This window comes from Lytechinus variegatus, chromosome 5 (genome assembly GCF_018143015.1).
Source record: "Lytechinus variegatus isolate NC3 chromosome 5, Lvar_3.0, whole genome shotgun sequence".
Lineage (NCBI taxonomy): Eukaryota > Metazoa > Echinodermata > Echinoidea > Temnopleuroida > Toxopneustidae > Lytechinus > Lytechinus variegatus.
In genome coordinates, this window is record NC_054744.1 from 23624239 (window position 1) to 23647889 (window position 23651).

Here is a 23651-nt window from a genome sequence, read left to right on the forward strand (position 1 = left end):
TTTCTTCCTAATCCCTCGACTTACCCTTACTTCTGCAGCCTGAGAGCATTAAGTTACTTTCCAAGACCAATGTTAGAGACATACTTCTCATTTGTTTTCCCCTTCCATTTAAAAATCGATATCCATAATTCCATACAAAACAATGATCATTCTATTTTCAGCATTGGTGACATTTCACCGTCACATATATATCGCCACCCACCCCCCCCCCCCCCCCCTCTCATCAAAACATTCTGACATCGCCCCTGTTCCCATTGCAGAAACGTTCATGTTCAGTACACAGAATATCATCACGTTTACCTGTTCACATCCCTATTTCTATTTCCTTCTTTTCTCTCGGGATATCATCAATCTGTCTCGTCATCAACATCGATTGCAATACCTCCTCTTTGACCTTCCAGCACCTAATTTCAACAATTTCTTCGTAATATGAAAATCATCTTTTATCTGATAGCTTTGGGAATATCGTATTAACGTTGGCATTATCAGATGTTCTGTTTCACATTCGCCCGTTTAAGGTGTGTTTACACGAACAGGCGCGCTATCGTTTCGCAGGGGAAAAAATGAATTCTACCAAGGAGATAATTATCTCCTTGATTCTACATTCGCATTATATTGAAGTCCGCCAACTTTGCGCATTAAAGACTCCGTTCTCACGGGCTTAGCGAACATTTTGCAAATGTTTTGCGAGGACGCGAATGTCAAAAATGGCGAAGTCCGACTTTTGTATTTTATGCTACAAAGCATGCGAAACGTGCGCATAATGGCCCGGTCACAAATCTCATGAAGAACTGCTACGATCGCGAACGCAATAAGGACGGTTTTAGACCGTTTCGTAAGATGTTGTCAAGAATCCGGTGTTCGAAAGCGTAAGTTAACAGCTTAGTAGTTGATCTATCATCTCGTCCCGTTCTTTTCCTTCTTCTTCTTCTTCTTTTTCTTCTTCTTTCACAGTACAGGTACGACATGTTTAATTGTATGAAACCCTATAATACGGGAATACCCCCCCCCCTCCCCCTCTCTCTCGCTTTCTCCCACATCTACATGTATCTCTTATCTCTCTCACTCTCTTTCTCTCTCCCCCTCTCTCTTGTCGAGAGAAATAGGTCGGTGTTGGGGAAACTAGTTTTCCAGTTTGCACATAACACGGTCTTCAAGTAGATTATCGTATCCGACATATTTATGATGCCTTTACGTGAACATGAACGTGACATTCAGGTTAAATGATCTGAACCTCGGTTGTCTGCCCGTGATGTCCTACTTTCCTGATGAATATACACGGTCGTTGCATCTTTTCAGATGATTAAACACACCAGGAATTGACACAGATTTTAACTAATATCCAAAAATTATCCAGTCTTAGTCGAGATCCATGCTTAAACCAACCTCCCGGGTATCATCAAAGGAGACGGGTCATTCAGCAAATAACCTCAAATAATAACGCCTCGTTGAGTAATTCTTTGAAATAAAACATATCAATGAATAACTTCCGAAAATATCCGAAAATATAGGTCATTGATGAATTGGTTTATCGGAAAGAACATTGTCCTGATTGCACCTATACATGAAAGTCATCTCTGTTCAGGGTGCAGAGTAATTTGATTGAATTCATTTATTCGTTCATATATTAATATACATACTCAATAATAAAAAAATAAGTCCCCCCTAAATCAAAATGCTGTAACTTTTGAAAAGAATGAGATTGATTGGTTTAGTCATGCATGAGTAATCAAAGATCAAATTCAATATAACCACTTTTGAAAGTCACAACAATCGCTTTTCATATTGTGTAAAATACAGAGTTGGGCGAATTTGTTTTTTGGTAATTTTATGGTGCTTTTAGTTTTTACTGCTTATGTTTTACTATCCATCATTAACCACTCCACAAAAATTTTGATAACCTATGTTTAAGGTAAAGTGAGCACAATAATGTTTGTAATATATAATCATAGGTGTTTATGGTAGTACCCTCTGTAACTTAAAAAAACCCACGTTCAAATTTGAAAATGTTAGAGGCTCCTCTCCCCCGATTTCTTGGTCCACCTCCCAATGTTCAAATTCTGAATCCACCACTGATTTGTCTTTAAGTATAACTAATCCTGAGGTATTTTTAGGAAAAGAATGCATTTCTGCAATATTAAGAGTATTCATTCTCAAGTTTTCAAGTGTGCTCGCTCAACGGTGAAAGTGTAACAGTTCGGAGAGTACGTGTGGGGATAACATGAAGGATGATTTAAAAAACAACAGCAATTAACACACATTTCAAACAGAATTTGCTCCTAATCATTCATTTTTATAACCCCTCAAAATGAGTCTGTGACTTTGAAAATGTCATTTTCCCCTTTGATGCGTGCTCACTCATCCATAAATAAACAAATCAATTTGATTTTGCACAGAATTCCGCCCATATAAACATTACGGCCATATGATATTGCTAAAGACATTTTTGAAAAAAAAAGTTCCACTATATTGAATAAGAGGTTACTTTTTCTTAACGGTCAAGTCCACCCAAGAAGATTGTTGATTTGAATAAATAGAGGAAAATCAAAGTACCATAACGCTGAATATTTCATAAAAATCGGATGTGAAATAAGAAATGACATTTTAAAGTATTGCTTATTGTTTACAAAACAGTGATATGCACAACTTAGTGACAGGCAAATGGGACAGTTGATGATGTCCATCACTCACTATTTCTTTTGTTTTTTATTGTTTGAATTATACAATATTTCATTTTTTACAGATTTGACAATAAGGACCATCTTGACTGAACCATACAGTATTAAACAATGCTAACTCCACATATTCAGTGAGGAATTGATCGTTGTTTCAGTTGACAATGAGGGGAGAAATTAGAATATTTCATATAATAATGTACAAAAGAAATAGTGAGTGGATGACGTCATCAGTCTCCTCATTTGCATATCGACCAGGATGTTCATATAACTGTTCTGTGAAAATAAGCGAAACTTGCAGAACCTTCTTATTTTACATCCGATTTTGATGAAATTTCCGGTGTTATATCCTTGTTGGAATTTTCTTTTATTCAAATCAACTTTTTGTTGGGGTGGACTTCTCCTTTAAACATTTGCACCCATAGTGTACACAACGTCTATGAGAGACGAAATCAAAATTATAAGAAAAAAGTGAACTAAGCGTTTATTTCATGGACGATTTTTATTAATTGTGCCTATAGTTGTTTTTATGGAACTAAAGTTCTATGAAAAACAACAATAGGCACATGGCTTCAGAGTGACACTATCCAAAAGAGGCGCACACAAAAATAATCATTCGATACGGCACAGAGTCGGGCAAGGCCTTGATTTTTCTTCGCATTTGCACAATTTTCGAATATTTTGTATTCACTAATGCATTAGACATCGTGATTTTCATAAAAATCAAATTAAATGAAGTATGCAAGAAAGTTTGTGACAGATATTCGTAGTAAGCAAATGCATTTTTTTTTCCAAAAGCGTAAAAAAGAGCTTTTCACATTCCACGCGCTCATTCAAACATGAATGTTTAATTAAACGCCTTAGAATCATTGAAGCATGTTTAATGGATCATGAACATAACGGAAAGAAAAAGTATCAGCATGGAGCTAACACAGAGTATATAGTAGCTCCATGATTTCAGTTCCAAAAATGAAAAAAAAATATACTTGCCAAGGAATTTGAAAAGCTAATTTTTTATTTTCATTGAATGTTCATTTAACCGTGAAATGATGAATATTGTGGAAGTTACTATTCCCAAGTATAAATGTCATCTTTTTCGATCATGTCATAAGAAATGCGATAAAATTCTAACTATAGCAAATTTTGACTTGTCTTTATTCAACCGTAAAATGAAGCAAAAAAGTTGTATCGTATTTTAAAAAAGTACCTCTTAAAAGCCTTGTGGTGATTTTTCATGAAGAGAACGTGAAATTCGTTCCGATATTTTGGAATCAAAGTCATATTAGGCTTGTGACTTTTGAAAAGTGACAATTTTGGAGGCGTTCACTGGAGCATGACACAAAATACGTCTGTTACATTCGTTCAAAGGGTACACGCTCATGTAAAAAGATCTTTAAAGCGGCTCCTGGTTCAGAAAATATGGAGGTTTGTTTAGGGAGGCTTACTTTTTGTTGTGTATATTTCGATTCTTAAAGACAACTTAAAGGGGAATGAAAACTTTGGAATAAGACTAGTAGGCTTGTGTCGAAACAGAAAAATCAAAGAATAAGAACAAAGAAAGTTTGAGAAAAATCGGACAAATAATGAGAAAGTAATGAACATCTGAATATTACAATCACTAATGCTATGGAGATCCTCCCTTTGACAATGCGACAAGGATGTGTGACGTCACGTGTGAACAACTTTCCCTTTGATGGCCTATAAAATACCCTCAAAATGTCTCTTTCTGCTTTTTCTTGTGGTGATACAAGCGCTTTATCCATGATGAATTCTTTAAAAATCTGTATTACATGCCCTCCTATGTAGAAAGAACACATGATCTACTGATAGATGTGATCATAGGCAATTAAAGTGAAATATAAAGTAATGGGGAGAGTTGTTCACAAGTTACATCACACATCTTTGTCGCATTGCCAATTTGAGGATCTCCATAACATTAGTGATTGCAATATTCAAATGCTCACAACTCTTTCATTATTTGTCCGTCTTTTCTCAAACTTTCGTTTATCTGTTTCTTTGATTTTTCTGTTTTCACACACGCTATCTTGTTCCAACAGTTTCATTCTCCTTTAATCTACTTTATTTGAAGGTCCAAAAACCAACCTGTTTCCATACACGAATCGAAATGTGAAGCAGAAGAAGAATGATAAGCAGAAGAAAAAGAAGAAGTAGAAGAGAAAGAATGAATGAATGAATATAGATGAAAGAGATATGGACTTCGCATTTTGAAGTCTAATTTGAACATCTTTCCCCTGTGATGGCAGCTACTTAATAATGAAGATGGCGCCATTTAGGAAATGGTAGCTTACCGTGAGAATTTGTTTGTCTGCCTGGACTCAGAAGCGACGCCAATGTATTTTGACAAGAGCAGCGACCACACAACTCTTTTTCATTTTCTTACGTCACCATTTTCTCCTCTTTCTTTCATGAATTTCGCCTGCGTTTAGCACCGCCCCTGACTGGATGAAAGTAAGACCACATCCTCTCTCCCCCTCTCATTTATTCTCTCTTCTTGTCCTTCTGTTTTCTCTTCCCTTTTCTCTCTCCACCATAATTTGTCTTCTATTTCTTCCTAACATACACCTCTACTCTCTCTCTCTCTCTCTCCCTCTGCTTTTCTCGGTCTCTCCCCTCATCCCTCTCTTCCCCTCTCCCTCTCTCAGTTCCCCTCCTACTTTTTCTGCCCACGTCCTTTCCCCTTTCTCTCATAGGCGGCGGGGGGGACCTGTTTTTTCTTCTTGTCAATTTTGTTTCCTGCGTCCCCCCTAAATTCACATGGCCCCTCTGAAATGTTTGTGTCCCCCCCCCTAGAATTTAGGTTGATGACCTTTTTTTCTGTTTGTCAAAAAAAATTTGGCGATAACCTAAAATTTAGGTTGATAACCCATTTTTTTTTTTTTTGCTTGTCAAATTTTTTCCGTGTCCATCCAAAAATTTCTGGTGGGCCCCTCTAAATTTTTCGGCTTCCACCACCAATGCTTTCCCTCCTTTCTTTTAGCACTTCTCTCTTCTTCCTTTTTTGTCCTTTTCTACTCACATTGTTATTTCTTTTTTTTTCTTCTACCCCTCCCATAAAAAAATAAAATAAACAAGGCACTCCCTTATCTATTCCACATTATCACTTTACTGCACCCTCAATGCAATTTCTGTTTTTAATTCATTCTTCATTCTGGTTTAAGCAAAATATGATTTTCTCAATGAAAAAAAAACCTCTGATGACATGCATACATGTATTTATACACATACACCTGGGATCCATAACACAAATGTTAGGGATTGATCGTACGCTTGATTTTCATGATTGATTGTACAGTGTAGTCAATGGAATCAACGTAGAAAAATGTTCTACGATCATTGCAAAGATTTGTGTTATGGGCCCCTGTACACATTGACCCTATCTAGGCCAGGGGGGCTCGGAGCCCCCCCCCCCCCATCATCGACTCGTGCAATATTTTCACATTGCGAAATTTTTTACACAACGCTCGCTGACTTTTTACTTTCAAGTCTTCCGCATCTTTTGAGACTAAATTTGCGATGCCTGGGTACGCAGTTCCAAAATTACGCAATATTTTGTAAGTGCATGTCAGACCAAAAATTGCTAAAAAATGTGATTTTGTGTATGACAAAGCAAATTGTGTTTTCAACCAAAAATCATAAATTTATGACTATTTTTAGTTTTGCTGGTCTAAATGGTTGCATATTACGTTGTTTATGATCTCAAAAGAGTCCCTGACAAAGTTCATTGAAATAACAATGAAAAACAAAGAAATACATAATTGCAAACTACAATTTGATACATAAGACATTGATCTGATATCACAATTTTTTTCACATTTATTTGCTAAGAACACACAAAGAGTTTCTACACCAAAAATTAAAACGTTTGGAAAGGTATATGAATTTGAGAGAGAATGGTCACAATAGCTACCGACTAATTTACTCTGTCATCCTCTTCGATCAACATATCCGATGATCATCTGGCTGATTTTGAGCATCGAGTTACCTCCATTGACAAAAGACTAAACTCTTTCTTCTCTACTAAAAGAGGGTAATGACGATAGAGGGCGCATTCCTCGGGGGCAATCGACCACTGCACAGCCGATGCTATGAGTGTGATAGGGAAGGACATTTAACTCGCAACTGCCCTATTATTCATTGCTATGAACGTCGCCGCTACCCACCACAACATACATTCGCACCCCAGCCATGGGCTCCACCATATCACATGCAGTGTAGACCCCAGCCACAACAAATGTGGGGGCAGCCACCACCAATGCCCCCACCTCCTTAAGATCATGCATTAATTGCAGGATGCTCCCCTACCCTATAGAGATCATTCTGATGCGGGAAACTAGGAGGGACCGATCCATGATCAACCAGGTTTTTGCCCTTCAAAATGAAGTTGGCAGTGCGAAAAGAATTATCAAGCTCATTAAAAGTTTAGGGATAACTTCCTTTATTGGAGTGAATGTTACTGGTGCTAATGCTAAATTTTTGGTGGACTCTGGAGCAGCAGTAACTGTCAAATCATCCACAGTGTATCGTAGTAAATTCGAAAACTCACGCCCATATCTAATGAAACTGTCAGAAGACATCCACTTCAGGCCGATATTGTCATACCGATTGAGGATAAAACATTCAGGTGGAATGTATTTGTTGCCGATATACATGATCACAAAACACTTCAATTTTGTTCTCGAACCAAGATGTGGGCTACACCTGAACGATCGCCTGTTTTGCATCAGATTGCGTGTGATCAAGTAAGCTGTAGTGTAACAGTGAAGAGACACGTCATCATCCCAGCTAACTCAGAGTTTATCGTTGCAGGTATTGCTGATACTTCCAAGTTAGAACCAGGCGATTTGCCCTATTCATTGATTGAACCCATGGGTGACACGGAGACATTACAGTTGATACATGTAGCTAGTTGCTTAATCGATATCAGTAGGAAGGATATCAATTTACCAGTAAGCGTAGCCAATGCGTTGAGGCAGAAATGAAATTATGACCTCCGAATGTCGGTCAACAATTATGAAGTACGCGACTTAGTCTACCAACTTGATTCTTGCAGGCACAATGGCCTATCACCATAATTAAAGCGTTAACGATGGGTGGCCCCTGTGTTATCATCAGGAAGTTGAGTTAACTCATTTTTGAGATTCGCAGTAACCAACGTGGAAAATCAATGTTTCTTCACCACGACCGACTAAAACCATTCACTTCATCTCATGTACCATCTTGGGTGACGGAATTGTCTCTGTCTCTAAATGTTTGTAAAACATTGGCCTGTCAAAGTTGACGACAGGCTGGTAACCCGACTAACCCAAAGATTATCTTGAGGTGAGGAAAAGTGGCAGAAAGATGTGACAGCCGACTCGGCTCAACCTGTAAATTTTAAACATTAACTGCAAGTTCATAGCACTAACCTGCACTGACTTTTGTATTTCCTCATGGAATAAAGAAGAAACATTTGTAATCATGAAACTCTCCGCTGTTGCTGTATACATGGACTTTTAGTATTGTTTTATTTGTCTTTGTTATGTTTACGAGGTCAGACTTATTTATGACCTGGGCCTCGCTCCTCAAGAGCGACTGTCCTTAAGCTTCGTTTAGGCAATGACAAGGACAGTCCCTCAGCCGCGCGCGGTCTCTCCCAGCGATGACAGATCTCAGTTGCGTGTGACCTCGCCTGACCTCACACTGAGGACAGACCTGCTTTGCACACGTCCAGGGTCTCGATCGTCAACAGAGTATGCCCTCATGTTATGCAACATCAAGATCGACTAGCAGTCGCGTGCATCCCATCTACGCCAAGGAAGAATCTTGTTCTTGGGAGAGGGATATAAACTAGCTCAAGGGTGCTTTGCGTAATTTAGCTCTCTATAAAAAGGTGTGGTAATTCGCATTTGAGGAGAGTTTCTCGGGGCATGTCTTGGAGTTCATTTCATTCGAGTGTAGTTGGATTGTATCTATTCTTCAAATGTCTGCTCTAATTAATAAATGGACAGTCTAACCTAAAAGTCAGCTCTGCTTATTTCAATTTGCTGTTCCCCACTTGTGAGAGATTATAGACACATGTACAGATAGTTGATTAACATTCTGAGAGAGGAAACTTAAGAAATGTAGTGAGAACTTTTATACAGAGTCAAGAGAGGAGAAAAACGAACAGTTGGTAAAATCACAGAGATCTCTGTGGGTTTACATTACAGTGGTTTATTAATTTCCTACCCCCTTATAAATTTTGCAACAATATGATTTGTATGAGGATATAGAGCAATGCATGGTATTATGGTATTACACTGGTGCTTTCTGTAATATCATTTAAACTAGGCATTAGCAATTCAAATATACATTTCTCAATCCAGTAGAAGAAACACTTGCTAACCCCAAAATGTAATGTCTTCTTACAGAGGATATCAAAATTGTACTTGCTTATCAGCTTGTCATTCTACAAATTCTGAGTCCAACCTTCGAAGGTTAAATACACCATCAATCTTAATGATTATTACTTAAATTGCAATATTCCCCACTGTCTTAAAGGCATACATTTGCCATGAAAACATTAATGCTTGAACCAAGATCCAAAGAATTTCTTGTAGACAGAATCGTCCGTCTCTGTATCCTGCCTCTCTGGACCTGGAGACCGCCTGGAACCTTGCCAGGATGTTCCTGGCCTCCAAGGATCTGGACCACCTTCAGTCCTAGACCCTTCGCTCTCAAACCTATCATGTCCTGGATTTCCCTTGGTAAAAGGCCAGAATATACTTGGTCTCCAAGGATGCATACCCCAGGGTTCATTATTCCTTGGATCAATTCTCCCCGAAGGTGCATCGTCTGAACCTGAGGTCACAGTCGTGGTCACATTGCCTTGGCCATCCCGTTCAGTGCGTCTCGTTTCAAAGGTCTGCAAGCAGGAAGACAGAGGAAGGACTTAAAGGTAATTCTTATTTCTGGTCATGAGATTATATGTGACCAGCCACACCAAAACCAATAATATTTCACCTAGAAAAATTTCTCTGGGAATAGGTAAGTAAAGTAAAAGTAAACATTTGAAAATAAGCTTATAAGAAAGAGAAAATCCTCTTCTTCATACTGTTAAAATTTGAAGTCATAGAATAAAAAAAAAGATACAGGAATCTGTTCAACATCATTTTTTCCAAACTGCTTGGAGTTTCACAGAGATATCACTTTGTGCACATCTCATGCTTTATTGAACCCCAAACTTCAAAGCTTGTTTTCTCCTTATTTTGTGAAGCTCTTTATACTGAATTCCGTCTACATTAAATCAAGTTCTTGTGTGGGTAATTGTTGATAACAAAAAATAAATCTTGACAAGTTGTATATCATTTTAATTCTTCAATCGTGTCTGATGGTAAAGAACAATATTAACATAAAGTATAAACAATTATACAGTACATTAACTCAATTTATTCATGTTACACCATAATAATGAATATATATGGCATGTATTAAAATAACGATCTACTGTAGATGTTAAAGCTAAAAATGTGTTTTTTAAGGTCAATGAAAATCTCACAATTCATTTCTGGCGATTTATTATTACATGTAGTTTGGGTTGGCAGGTCACTATTTGTAGATTTAAAGGGGAAGTTCACCCTGACAAAAAGTTTATTGTAAAAATAGCAGAAAAAATAATAAAAAATATCGCCGAAGGTTTTGAGAAAAATTCATCAAATAAATAAAAAGTTATTAGAATTTCAATTATTTGATTTGTGACGTCATATGCGAGCAGCATTCCTACATAGCGAATAGTAAAAAATCAATGAAATGTCATTTTCTCAGAAAATTGAAAATGGTTTTCACTGTACCTTTTGTATATCAATAGACAAATCATTTCACACCCGATCATGAAAAGAAAACAAAATTAAGACATCAGGAACCATAAAAAATTTGAAATTCATGCATTTTATATCACATAACACATGGGGCAGCTGCTCGTTTATGACGTCACAAATCCAAAAATTGAACTCTAATAACTTTCTTACTCTTTAACGGATTTTCCTCAAACCTTCACCAATATTTTTTACTATTTTTTCTGCTATTTTTACAACAAAGTTTTCTTCAGGGTGAACTTCCCCTTTAAGTGTCTCAAAGTAATTGAGAAAGAGTTGTTACATTGCACCTGAAGAACCAGTGTTTGAGCTAAGACAATGACATTACTAAAAATGCTAAAATTTAATACCTAATTTTGGCGAAAGTCACATGCACTGAGCATTGATACGCAACTATGGGACCACACACTAATGGTCCACCAAACAGCTTCAGCTGATAAGTTATGTATGTTTGGAAAAAAAAATTGCAGTGTAGCAATTTTTTCACATTCTCTAAGGATACATGTATGATCAACATCTCTCCTAACAATATGTTCATACCAACAAAGCCATTCACATTCATCATCTGGTCCACTGCTGCTTTGAAACCCAAGATCTGCAGAGGGCAGTGTTCTCATTTAAATACCCAAGGTCTGTGACACAAAGCCCAGCAATGAACCGTTAAGTTGTTTTGTATGCTTGATTAAAGGTTAAGTCCACCTCAGAAAAATGTTGATTTGAATCAATAGAGAAAAATCAGACAAGCACAATGCTGAAACTTTCATCAAAATCGGATGTAAAATAAGAAAGTTATGACATTTCAAAGCTTTGCTTATTTTTAACAAAATAGTTATATGAACGAGCCAGTTACATCCAAATGAAAGAGTCAATGATGTCACTCACTCACTATTTCTTTTGTTTTTTATTGTTTGAATTATACAATATTTCAATTTTTACGAATTTGACGATTAGGACCTCCTTGCCTGAAGCACAAAATGTTAAAATAATGGAATTCCACGTGTTCAGGGAGGAATGAAACTTCATTTCACATGATAATGACGAGAAAATAAAAATATTTCATATTTCATATAATAAAATACAAAAAAATAGTGAGTGATGTCATCAGTTCCTCATTTGCATACCGACCGAGATGTGCATATAACTGTTTTGTGAAATGAAGTGAAATTTTAAAATGCCATAACTTTCTTATTTTACATCCGATTTTGATGAAATTTTCAGTGTTATTCTTGTTGAATTTTTCTCTTTTTATTCAAATCAAGTTTTTGTTGGGGTGGACTTGTCCTTTAAAGTAATAAAGCATAAATATCAGCCATATTACAAAGTGCTATTAAAAGCTTGTTTTGAAGAGCCGATGTGTCACTCCCATACTCTAAAAATATCTAATACACTGCATAGAGAAAGAATACATGCTCACCCCATCTGGTCTTCTAATTGTCTGAATTGATATACTCCTAGAATACGAGCTCTGACGTTGATTGTTTGAAGGAGACTGTGTTGACGTCCCTCCAAATATTCTCTCCATCTCACCTTGCTTGATGACATCATCAAGATCTGCCGAATACAAAGGAGCATTAAATTTATACTAAATATTTATGCATCCCTACAGGTATATAAATAACTCCCTTTTTTAGGTCTTTTTGATCTTCTTTTATTATGAAAATTGACAACAGATCTTTATCATACAAGAAGAATGCATAGAGTAGATTATCACACATTTGTTTAACCTGCCGAATACAAAGGAGCATTAAATTTATACTAAATATTTATGCATCCCTACAGGTATATAAATAACTCCCTTTTTTAGGTCTTTTTGATCTTCTTTTATTATGAAAATTGACAACAGATCTTTATCATACAAGAAGAATGCATAGAGTAGATTATCACACATTTGTTTAACCTTAAGAGCCGGGTTATTTGGACCACTCTCACAGCTGGGGGGGGATTTTGCCCCCCTGAGTTCTCAGCCTTCGATCATGCAAGTGCCGCGAAAATTTGCACAGTGGTAGTGAAATCTACAAGGCTGTATGGTTAATTTTTTTGAAATAATATTTTTCATTTAATGAATCAATTACGGTAATCTATGCATGAAATAAAAACATTTGCTATAATCAACTACCATATGGCCCCAAAACTGCTAATTTTTTATTCACAGACTCCTTGTAGGATCCCGATCAAATGAACTTCAAAATTTAGTATCGCAATTTTTTCTTAATATGTATTTCCTTTTTTTTCATGGAAATTGTTGCACACTTTTAATAATTCTGATCATAAATGAGAGAAAATCAATTAAGTTTAATCAGTAAAAATAAATAATTAAAATAATGATACATTTATGAAATTTGGTTAAATAAACAAATTTGCATTGGATTTGTAGGGGAAGATGGGGTAAGTTGTGACCTTTTTGCATTTTGCATGTTAGAATTAATATGATTAATAATATTGTAGAAATAAGTACCTTGTCTTTAAATTTGATTCTTGGGAAATAGTTTTCACATATATTAAACTTTCTACCCCCACACTGAAATTCATTGTGACCTTTGGAAAAAAACGATGTCAAATGGCTCAACTTGCCCCATATGTGGGGTAAGTTGTGCCACCTTCTGGGGTAAGTTGAGCCACAAAAACAATGTTCAAAATGTATGCGGGAAGTAGCAGCATGTCAATTTTTTATTTCAAGTCTTTTCACTTGCTAATTCTCTATAAATACTGACATAAAAGAACTGTCATGTGAATTTACATCTTTCTACCTGCATATCAATGGCTTTTCAATTTCTTTACATTTTTCATTCTTATTACCATAAGAATTACCATGGCTCAACTTGCCCCATGTTGGCTGGCACAAAGTACCCCAGTCCTAACTTAATGCCATATTTTCGCATCCACACATTTCTTATGCATCCATCATTTTAGACTATGCCAAGAATTGTCCTTATTTCTTTATTATATCTAAAGACGTGTGTGGGAAAAAAGCACTCCTATATTTTACACCCGTTTTTACCTTTTTAGCTGAAATTTGTATTTTTCCTTCTAAAAAAGTACTTTTTGTTTCAAAGTCGAAAACAATATGGTTGGGTTAAGGGTTATGTAATGGGTCATCAATACATGGCACCTGCACAATTTCTGACTCATTCATTATTGGCCTGGGGGTGGTGGCTCAACTTGCCCCTATGCTCAACTTACCCCGCCTTCCCCTACATGAATTCACGTTTTTGAGCAGTTTTGGGTCTGACATGGTCACATGCACTTAATGTTGCACAATTCAATAACCGCGTATCAGGGCATCACAAATTTGGACTCAAAAATTTGAAAGTAAAAAATCAGCGTGCAGAGTGGTTGAAAATTTTGTGCGGCAGATATATAATGATAAGTGTAGAGGGGCGGAATACGCCCCCCCCCCTGGCCTTTCAGCATTAAGGGCCCTTTGACATGGTCCTTTGCTAATCTTCTTCAAAATTTGAGAGATATCTATAAAATACAAGAGAAATGCCAACTAAAGATTATCACTTGTCTGTTACTCATAAACCTCATACAGGCATATGCCTTACATAAGGTATTTTTATTAATCTTCTTTCTTTCATCAAACTGGCAACATAATGTGTACAAGACCACATACTGTAAATAGTCACATATTTTTTACTCCTGAACGTCACAGCGATACATTCTTCATTAAGGTATTTTGAGTCATTCTTTCACACATAAAAATTGGCAGCATCACTGTCAGTTCTTTATAAACCTCCTTGTTAGTTTGAAAATGCATAATTAAGAATCTTAATAATAGCCTCATAAAAGTCAAAATGAGTAATATATTATAAGGTTTAAGAGAAAAGTTGTCAATTTGCATTTTCAACAGTCATTTTATTGTTTTTGTTGAAATATTTGTGCATATCATAATACATTTCACTCCATTTTTTTGTTGAATTTGTACATTTTAGATATCCCTGAATGTTCCAGTCATAATTTTGTAACAAATACTAATCATTTGCAACAGTTGGCGGTTCTGGGTGACTAACCCAGTATATAGTAGAGACCCACATTCATTTATGAAGCATTCTCACCTGAATCTTTCTTTTCTGAAGCTGAGGGAGAGATTTTATCATCAGGAGGAACAGAGAAGATAGTCTTTCCTTTTCTCAGCTCATCAAACTGTGAAATCCAAGTCCAAGATAAAAGAAATGTATTCTAACATTGTTATTTAGTCATTATATGGTAGTACATGTACTGTACACTAAAAAAAATACAATAACCTTTTTAAGTAAATATGGTTAATAATTTGTATATATTTGCATATGTATTAATTTCACTGATTTTATGTTACTATGGTCATTGTTCTGTCATATTTACAAGAGAAATGCTCATGATTGGTAATAATGAGGTCTAGTGACTGGTAATGAATTGAGAGGAAAAATGTATCATTTTATTATTTTATTTTATTATTATCATTTTATTTTATTTATATTATCCACGTTAAAATCTTACCAAAAACACATTATTTTGCTCTGCATTAGAATAATTACCCACACTTATTACATCCTGAACAGTCTGAGGCGACAGGAGTGTTAGAACTATTCCAAAGGTACCTGTTGTATTTTGATTCTTGGTACCGTCCTCAGTCCTCGATATGCATTATTTGTATATTTTTCACAACTCTTACAAAGCCTTATACACACCTAGGTTTGAGCTACATGAAGCAATAGGCACAGATTTGTATTTACCACCTGTTGCTTGTTGTGCCAAAAGAAAGCACAATCGAGCCCTTCAAATGAACAGGGGGGGTGAGTGGTCACATATATAAAGATCTGAAAAAAGCTGAAGAGCGTTGAAAAAGTCTGAAATAGAAAGAGCTACCATACTTTTTGTACAGAGGAAAGCCAAAAATAAGATGAAATTAAGCTGGAAAAAAAATCTGAAATCAGAGAAACATCTGAACTCTCACACTCCTGAATGAAACAAATAGCCCCAATATTTAAAAAAAAATGCTCGAACATGAAATAAAAAATAACCCCTAGAAAATGAAATTTATTCCCTACCCTCATTTGAGCAATACGAAGCAATAAACAGGGCAAATGTGCAATGGTGTGACTGTTGCTTTATTACCATGAAATCAGTGTTTTTTCGTACCCATGAGAGCGATTCTTTGGTAGCAGTATTAGGCTTGACTGCACCCGGTTCTGGACTGTCTGTAGAATCTGGCTCTTTCAGCATGTGATCTCTTGGGGATTTCATCTCGGGTTGGACAGAGGCTGGTGGCGGTACCCTGGGAACATCTTAAAGACAAAGACAAATGACAATTCAACATCTTCACATAATATCCTCCTTTCACACCTCCTTTCATTTAATCAATGATTTTTTTTTCTTCATGTACGTGTTCCCATTAGGGCTTCATTGAATAAAATTTTCTGGGGTTAGCAAAGAGAAATTCCCAGTGAACACTTAAGATGGTATGCTTTTTACGAACTACAAATTGTAGATTCTGCATGAAATGCTTTAAAAGGAACAGATTAGTCAATGATTGTTACAACTGGGTATTAAATGAAAGAGACATATTGCTGATTGGTCTACAACCAGTTCGTCTATGAAGCATTTGGTCTAATTGCCTTTAACCCCATTAACCGTTTTTTCCTAATTTAGTTTATAGCCTATACAGATTTTGTCTACTATCCACCTAATCTAACACTAGTTTACATGTATATGGTTAGAAGAATCATAAATGAACCAAATTTTCACGTGACACCGAGATAAAGTGAAATAGGAAGCCAAAGTGAAAACCATGAAAGTCACCTTCATCCTTACCTAGAGGAGGAAAATCTGCGATACCAAAGCTCTTGAACATATCATCGAAGAGTCTGAACATGTCATTCATCTCATTATTGAATGAGAAGAAACCACCACCCCCTGGGAATGGTCCTTGTCCCCCAGACTGCCCATCATCATCATCATCCATGTTGTGTGATGGTCCGTTGTGGAAGCTCCAAGGGGATGAAAAAAATCCACGGAAAGGAGTCTGATCACCGTCCTCAGTGTAAGGATCCTCTCTGCAAAGGGATAGGAAAAAACAGTTAAGTCATTTTCTTTGTAAATCACCTTTTAAACATCTTATCCAATTTGACAGCATGTGGTGTAACTGTTCTGACTCCTTCCTTGAAAACAGATTGTTATGTGAACTTGTGTGTTTGAATACCACCATGGCCTAGGTCCTTTGGCAAGGAATTAATCCACATTCTGCCACTCTCTACCCAGGTTTTAAATATGTACCAGGTAGGAGGCTAAAGCCTATATAGTATACTAGACTATGCCTAGCAATTGAGTTTGAAAACTCTTGTTGGAATGCTCCCCAGGGAGTGGAGTTGATGCATACACTGGTGTTTGTATTTTTGCCATGTTCAGTCACTTCCTACCTTGGACCATGGCTTAATTCAGTTCTTTACACTAGACTATTTATCTACATGTGGGTTGTTTAATAACTGAAAAAAAAATTCGATCTGTACAGGGACTAAATGGCCATATGTTTATGTATTAAATTCTGATAAACTACGGAAGTGGGAGTTGTGCGACAGCCGAAGTTAGTCACTGTTGTTGTTTTTTCCTTTTAAGTTTATTTTTTTCCCAATTTGGTGCATTACATGCGTGATCGGGGAAGGACATATCTGGGCGGAGCTCCGTGTTTTTCGCTAGTTTTAGCCAGATGCTTTTGATTTTTATTTATAAATTTGATACCGGGTTTTAGAGTTTTTTGTGGGGAATCGAACAAGGTATTTTGTTCAAATTGATTTATAGAATTTTTGCAGTAAACTGAATTGTACAAAGTTTTTTTTCAGGGTTTTTGCTAAGATTTAAATTTCAAAAGTAAACCCATAAGCGCATGGATGCTTTATCTGCACTTGTTTTAACATGCGCCTGTGGTTTGTATGATGTCATAATTGGACAATATTGAGCCTAAAGGAATAGATCAGGAATATTTCAAAACCAAGTTGTGTGCAAGTTATTTCTCTTTTCTGTGAGTATGTTCCAATTTCACTCATATTTTATTTAGGCCAAATTTTTTTTTGTTCACACTTTGTCATGCGATATGGTTACAGATCATTTCAAATGATCTGCTAATAATTCTTAGTTACATTACAAGTTAACCTAGAGTAAATTTAGGACTTTGATTTAACTTGCTGAGTGCTGAGTATTCACATATTTATATTTATTTGTTTGCATATATTCATCTGTACCTATTTATTTGCTGACATCCATTTTCTTTTCTTTATGTTCATGTGTGGATGTTTTAATGAGTGTTGTCACGCTTTAGACATTGGCTACCTTGGTCTTCTTGGTGACTTATTATGCTAGAGCACCTGTGAATATTGTGCCGACAGTGAGAACATCGCTTAAACTGTGGGCGAATGGTGCAGCAAACAGTCACCAAGCATTACTGAGGTGGAGCTGGAATTAATGTGACATAAAGGTGTGTAATTTCAGCCCAGAAATTTAAAACCCAAATAAAGTCTTTAGAGTCTACTTGGGTCATTTGTGTCTCTTTTCTTTCCTTTCCTTTCGACTCTTTAAGTCTATAGGCCTATGGAGGCCATTTTGAATGTATACTATTTTGTATAAAAAAAGACAAATCCATGTCAACTCATCATGGAGTATATCTTCATAAAGTTTGACAAAAAATTATGACAATTACACCTAATTAAATATGCATTACTTTGCATATTCAAGGTAAATGTAAAAAAAAAAAAAGTTTATAATGTAGAGAGCATCCCATAACTAGCTTCAAAATGAATGGTCATGGCATACACATTTTATCAGTATCTCCATGTAATCACTTTTGTAACAAGTGGAATGCCTCTGGCCGTCTCACCTGCATCACGCGATTCAACATAGCAGCAGTGCTGACTTTGAAAACTACTATAACTCGCACAAGATGTTCAGTGATAATTGGTTACTCTTATTTCCACGTTTTATGAACTAGACCAATACACTTAGAGAAATATGATGGTAATTCAACAAATACCCCCAATGTGGCCAAAGTTCATTGACCTCACATGACCTTTGACCTTGATCATGTGACCTGAAACTTGCACAGGATATTCAGTGATACTTGATTACTCTTATGTCCAAGTTTCAAAAGTCAGATCAATAAACTTGCAAAGTTATGATGGTAATTCAACAGATACCCCCATTATGGCCGAAGTTCATTGACCTTTGACCTTGGTCATGTGACCTAAAATGCGCACAGGATGTTCAGTGATACTTGATTACTCTTATGTCCAAGTTTTATGAACTAGACCAACATACTTTCAAATAGGGCTGGGACTAAAACCCGGGTCCCGCCCGGAAGCGTCGGGTACCCGGGTAGAAAAAACAATACCCGATACCCGAAAATTGCTCACCAGTATAACGTACATTTGATTTGTATTGCGTAGTGTAAGACATGATTGTAAACTCATCACAAAAGTACACAAGTCTCATTTTGAATCTCACCAATTACCCTCGAAATATCCTTAAATATACTAGTTTTTAAAGTGGTGATGATGTGACTGAGATCGTTCAATCGTCGCCACGTTTCTTTTGCAGCGCAATGACGTCATCCAGCCACTGCGACGCAAGCCAATTTACATGTATGAATGAAAATATAGTAAGCATGCGCATTGCAAGCCTCAGCCCCACGCAGTATTCCGTCAAAACAAGTCTGCAATACTCTGTCACCTCGTACCAAAATCGACCTAGAATTCCACTTTCCGTTATTTCATATGAATTATGAAAGGTATTCTCAGAGGATCTGTTTTCTCACCGATACCACGCAAGTAAGGAAATTTTATTACTTCTTGCTTTTCCGTCAAAATCTTACGAAGTAGCGTCGATGTTGCATCATGCTTGTGAGTTTGTAGAATCTATCGCTACGTGAACAAAGTCAATCGATTTCCGGGTTTCGGAGCATACGAGGTGCCAGCCAATCACGTTCTTGATACCATTTTCAGTTCATCATAAACCGAAAATGGTAACACGATCGTGATTGGCTGGCGCATTTGACGCTCCGAAACCCGGAAATCAATTGACTTTGTTCACGTAGCGATAGATTCTACAAACTCACGAACACGATGTAATATCGACGCTACTTCGTAAGATTTTGACGGAAAAGCAAGGAGTAATAAAAATGTGCTTACCAGTGCGGTATCGGTGGGGAGACAGATCCTCTGAGAATACCTTTTATAATTCATTTAAAATATAGAAAAGTGGATTTCTTGGTCGATTTTGGTACGAGGTGACAGAGTATTGCAGACTCGTTTTGACGGAATACTGCGTGGGGCTGAGGCTTGCAATGCGCATGCTTACTATATTTTCATTCATAAATTGGCTTGCATCGCATTGGCTTGATGATGACATCACCTATGGGGTTTTTCCACCAGTCATATTTCGAGCGACATGATTTTCGGGTACCCGCCCGAAAATTACCACGGGTACCCGAAAAGAAAAAACCCCGAAAGTCCCAGGCCTACTTTCAAAGTTATGATGGTAATTCAACAAATACCCCCAATTCGGCCAAAGTTCATTGACCCTAAATGACCTTTGACCTTGATCATGTGACCTGAAACTTGCACAGGATATTCAGTGATACTTGATTACTCTTATGTCCAAGTTTCAAAAGTCAGATCAATAAACTTGCAAAGTTATGATGGTAATTCAACAGATATCCCCATTATGGCCAAAGTTCATTGACCTTGGTCATGTGACCTAAAATGCGCACAGGATGTTCAGTGATACTTGATTACTCTTATGTCCAAGTTTTATGAACTAGACCAACATACTTTCAAAGTTATGATGGTAATTCAACAAATACCCCCAATTCGGCCAAAGTTCATTGACCCTAAATGACCTTTGACCTTGACCATGTGACCTGAAACTTGCACAGGATGTTCAGTGATACTTGATTACTATTATGTGAAAGTTTCATGAATCAGATCCAAAAACTTTTAAAGTTATGATGGTAATTCAACAGATACCCCCAAATCAGCCAAAGTTCATTGACCCTAAATGACCTTTGACCTTGGTCATGTGACGTGAAACTCATGCAGGATGTTTGATGATACTTGATTAACCTTATGGACAAGTCTCATGAACTAGGTCCGTATACTTTATAAGTTATAATGTTATTTCAAAAACTTAACCATAGGTTAAGATTTGATGTTGACGCTGCCGCCATCTCACTCTGCTATGCAGGTGAGACAAAAATCTTTAAAATTTTCTATGGAAAAATACCGGTATGCAAATTTCAACTCATATAATATGCATTATTTTGCATATTCAAGATATGTTTCATGTAAATAATAACCGTACTCTTATACAGTGTAGAGCAAGTCATATGCTTCAAAATCAATGTTCACAGGATATACTTTTTCTGGAAATGAAAAAATCATGAGGCACTTCTATTTATATTGGTCCAGTTGGCAGTTGAACTAGATCTAGTTCGTTTGTAATGTTGTCGTTAGATTTTTTATAGACAAAAATCGATGAGCCCCGTCAGGGGGATTTTGCATCGTTAACCCTAACGTTAGACCAAAAGCTTTCGGTCTCTGTTATTTTGGTTGTTCAGCTGAACTCCGTTGGCTTCACTCACCAAATACAGAGACCGGTGTGACCAGGCCTGGTCACACCGCCCGAGCGTTGTTGGAGCGGTCGTGGAGCGGTAGGGAGAGAGGGTCAAATTTCGCTCACAAAATTGGAGAAAAAATCGAAAAAAAAAAACCCAATCAAAATCGAAAATAGTGAACGGTAGCGAGCAGTGATTTTTTCTCTCCGGTCCACGACCACTCCAACAACGCTCGGGCGGTGTGACCAGGCCTTAACTTGTTAATGACTGCAGAGTGTACTGTAAGGTAGTGTGACCTAATATCGTGCGTTACCTAAGTTTGCACACAGTCGTATATCTCAATATCTAATTAATATCTTGAAAAACTGATTTCACCAGCAGAAAGAGCGACTTCAAATTACTCAATGTAGTAATTTTCTTTAAGGTAAAGTCTCTATTAATGAAAATATTGGCAAAACATCGGCAAATTTTGTTACCTTTTGCGTCCGCTCAGAGAAAATCTGATCTTCTCGACAAGCATCAAGAAATCGCCAGTTTGCAAGCAGAGGTCTCTAAATAAGTAAAATGTGATACCAACCCAATTTATGGCATTTTAACCTCCATCTGATATAATTATCTTACCTTTGTCTGCTTGATTCTTTCCTAAAGCTTTTCGCAAATTAAGGTCTCACTTTTTTGTGACACTTTTTCAGCTGAGCGCGCACTAGTCGATCGCCAGCCTTAGGCTTGGAATTTTGAGATCGCGATACGAGCAAAACCCTTGACCTACTTTATAATTCCGTCAAGCACATTTGACTTTGGGATCTTGCCTTCCGTCTGGTATTTATGATTTTGATTAATTTTGTGTGACCTGTGAGAAATTTTTGATTGAAAATTGAACTTCTTGATAATTTTTAAAATGTGCGCAAATTATGGTCACTCAATCACTTGTTCACTGCTACCACCCTGCCTGTGGGGAATCTACAGGTAGGACTATGGTATGCCAATGTTGTACAGGGCACACACTTTAAAAAATCATTAAAATATCACTTTTGTGACCAAAATTACTAATTTCCATACAGTTGCAATTTATTTTTCATTAGTAACTTGGAATTAATTTTTGTATTCACCAGAGCACTCAAAAACTTGAATTTTGGGCATATTTTTGGGTACGCCCTCTATTGGTGGAAAGTAATATGGCAAGAAAATTTTCATTTTTTTATCTCTATTTTTAATTAAGAAAAATGATTAAAGAATCAAATTTAAATAAGAGCCAAGTTGTATGAATAATAGGTGTAATGGAAACTGTCAGTGTAAAAAAAATCAAGCATTTGCCCCAAAGAAAAAGAGAAAATAAGCCAAACATTGCCACCCTTATTTTGCCACACATGGAGATATAACTGAAAACAAGGTTATATTATAACCTTGTACCTTGTTCATTGAATGAGTGGGTCACTCCATCATACACGCATTACACGGAAATCAATACATGGGACTGTAAAAAAAACCTGATCATTAAGTAGCTAAATTAAGTGGTAACGCTGCAAAATTACGGTACTCTAACCTCACACAAACCTCATATTATTATTTTCTCACCTGTCACCTCCACGATGAAATCCCGAACCAAGAAATGAGCTAAATATATCATCAAATTTTGACATCTTTCACCGACTGAATGTGATCCATAGTTTTAAACTCCAACCCGAATTACACAATAATCACGGTGTTGTTGCGTCATCATAAAAAAGAGAAACAAGTACTATCGATCTTGCATGCCCGGGGGGGTGCACTTACATTGACGAGTGGATTCCATGCGCAACCAAAAACACCCGTAAAAGGGATGTCTTTTTCAAGATAGGGCACGTTACGTAACGTAATAAGGGTGTCAAAAACACTAAAATAATGAAAAAAGGGTATCTATATTTCGCCAGGAAAGCTACGTCATTTCAAAAGTCATTTCAGAATTGAACTCAGAGGGTAACCATCTACTTGGATTATCAAGTACAGGGCAGTTAACATCGGGATAAATATTTGATGAGCTATCTTCTTTATTATGCACATGTTAATTTCACTATCATTTAACCCATATTGTAATAGTGTATCCCTGGAGTGTATCATGCTTGAAAATGTTGCCAAATTCTATATCGGAAAGGTTGTTAAAAGGGAAAGAGGATTCACAAAATAACATAAAGTACTCAAAGATTAATGAGGGTAAAAAATACAATGGAATAACAAGTAAAAAAAATTGTAATAAAATTGTTACATAAACAATGCAATTGGAGTACACAATAGTTTAATCACACTTCAAGTTTCATTATATGCATGAAGTTCAACAGTCTTTAAAGTTTCATGAGTTCATCCTTTGTTCGTATGTGTCTTTTCATTGTTCTGTTTCCTGTTGTAGCGAGCAGTGCAATGATCCGGCCATCATTATTTTTCTATTGCATTAATTGGTTTCTTTTATTTCCAGAATATACTAGCTCTTAATATCCATGAAATGTTTACCCTTATACCATGGTCACATTTGCTCTACGGCGGCCGTACGGCGAGTCGGAAACAGTCGTTTTT

At 36.6% G+C, this 23651-nt stretch overlaps 1 protein-coding gene across 1 annotated transcript; it reads right to left on the reverse strand.

Moving 5' to 3' along the window:
- Positions 1-7989: 7989 nt before the first annotated feature.
- On the reverse strand, positions 7990-22789 carry LOC121415764. The gene is made up of 6 exons (XM_041609089.1): positions 22680-22789; positions 16319-16560; positions 15647-15792; positions 14584-14671; positions 11943-12079; positions 7990-9579 (listed from the first exon to the last, which is right to left on the reverse strand). The coding sequence occupies exons 1-6, from the start codon at positions 22742-22744 to the stop codon at positions 9238-9240; spliced, it is 1020 nt and encodes a 339-aa protein (XP_041465023.1). The 5' UTR covers positions 22745-22789; the 3' UTR covers positions 7990-9237.
- Between the last annotated feature and the right edge of the window lie 862 nt (positions 22790-23651).

Coding starts and splice junctions, on each gene's coding strand:
- LOC121415764 (XM_041609089.1), bottom strand. CDS start 22,744: ATGTCAAAATTTGATGATATATTTAGCTCATTTCTTGGTTCGGGATTT. Junction 12,080..14,583: donor TTCAGAAAAGAAAGATTCAG/GTGAGAATGCTT, acceptor TGTATTCGGCAG/ATCTTGATGATGTCATCAAG. Junction 9,580..11,942: donor CAATTAGAAGACCAGATGGG/GTGAGCATGTAT, acceptor TCCTGCTTGCAG/ACCTTTGAAACGAGACGCAC.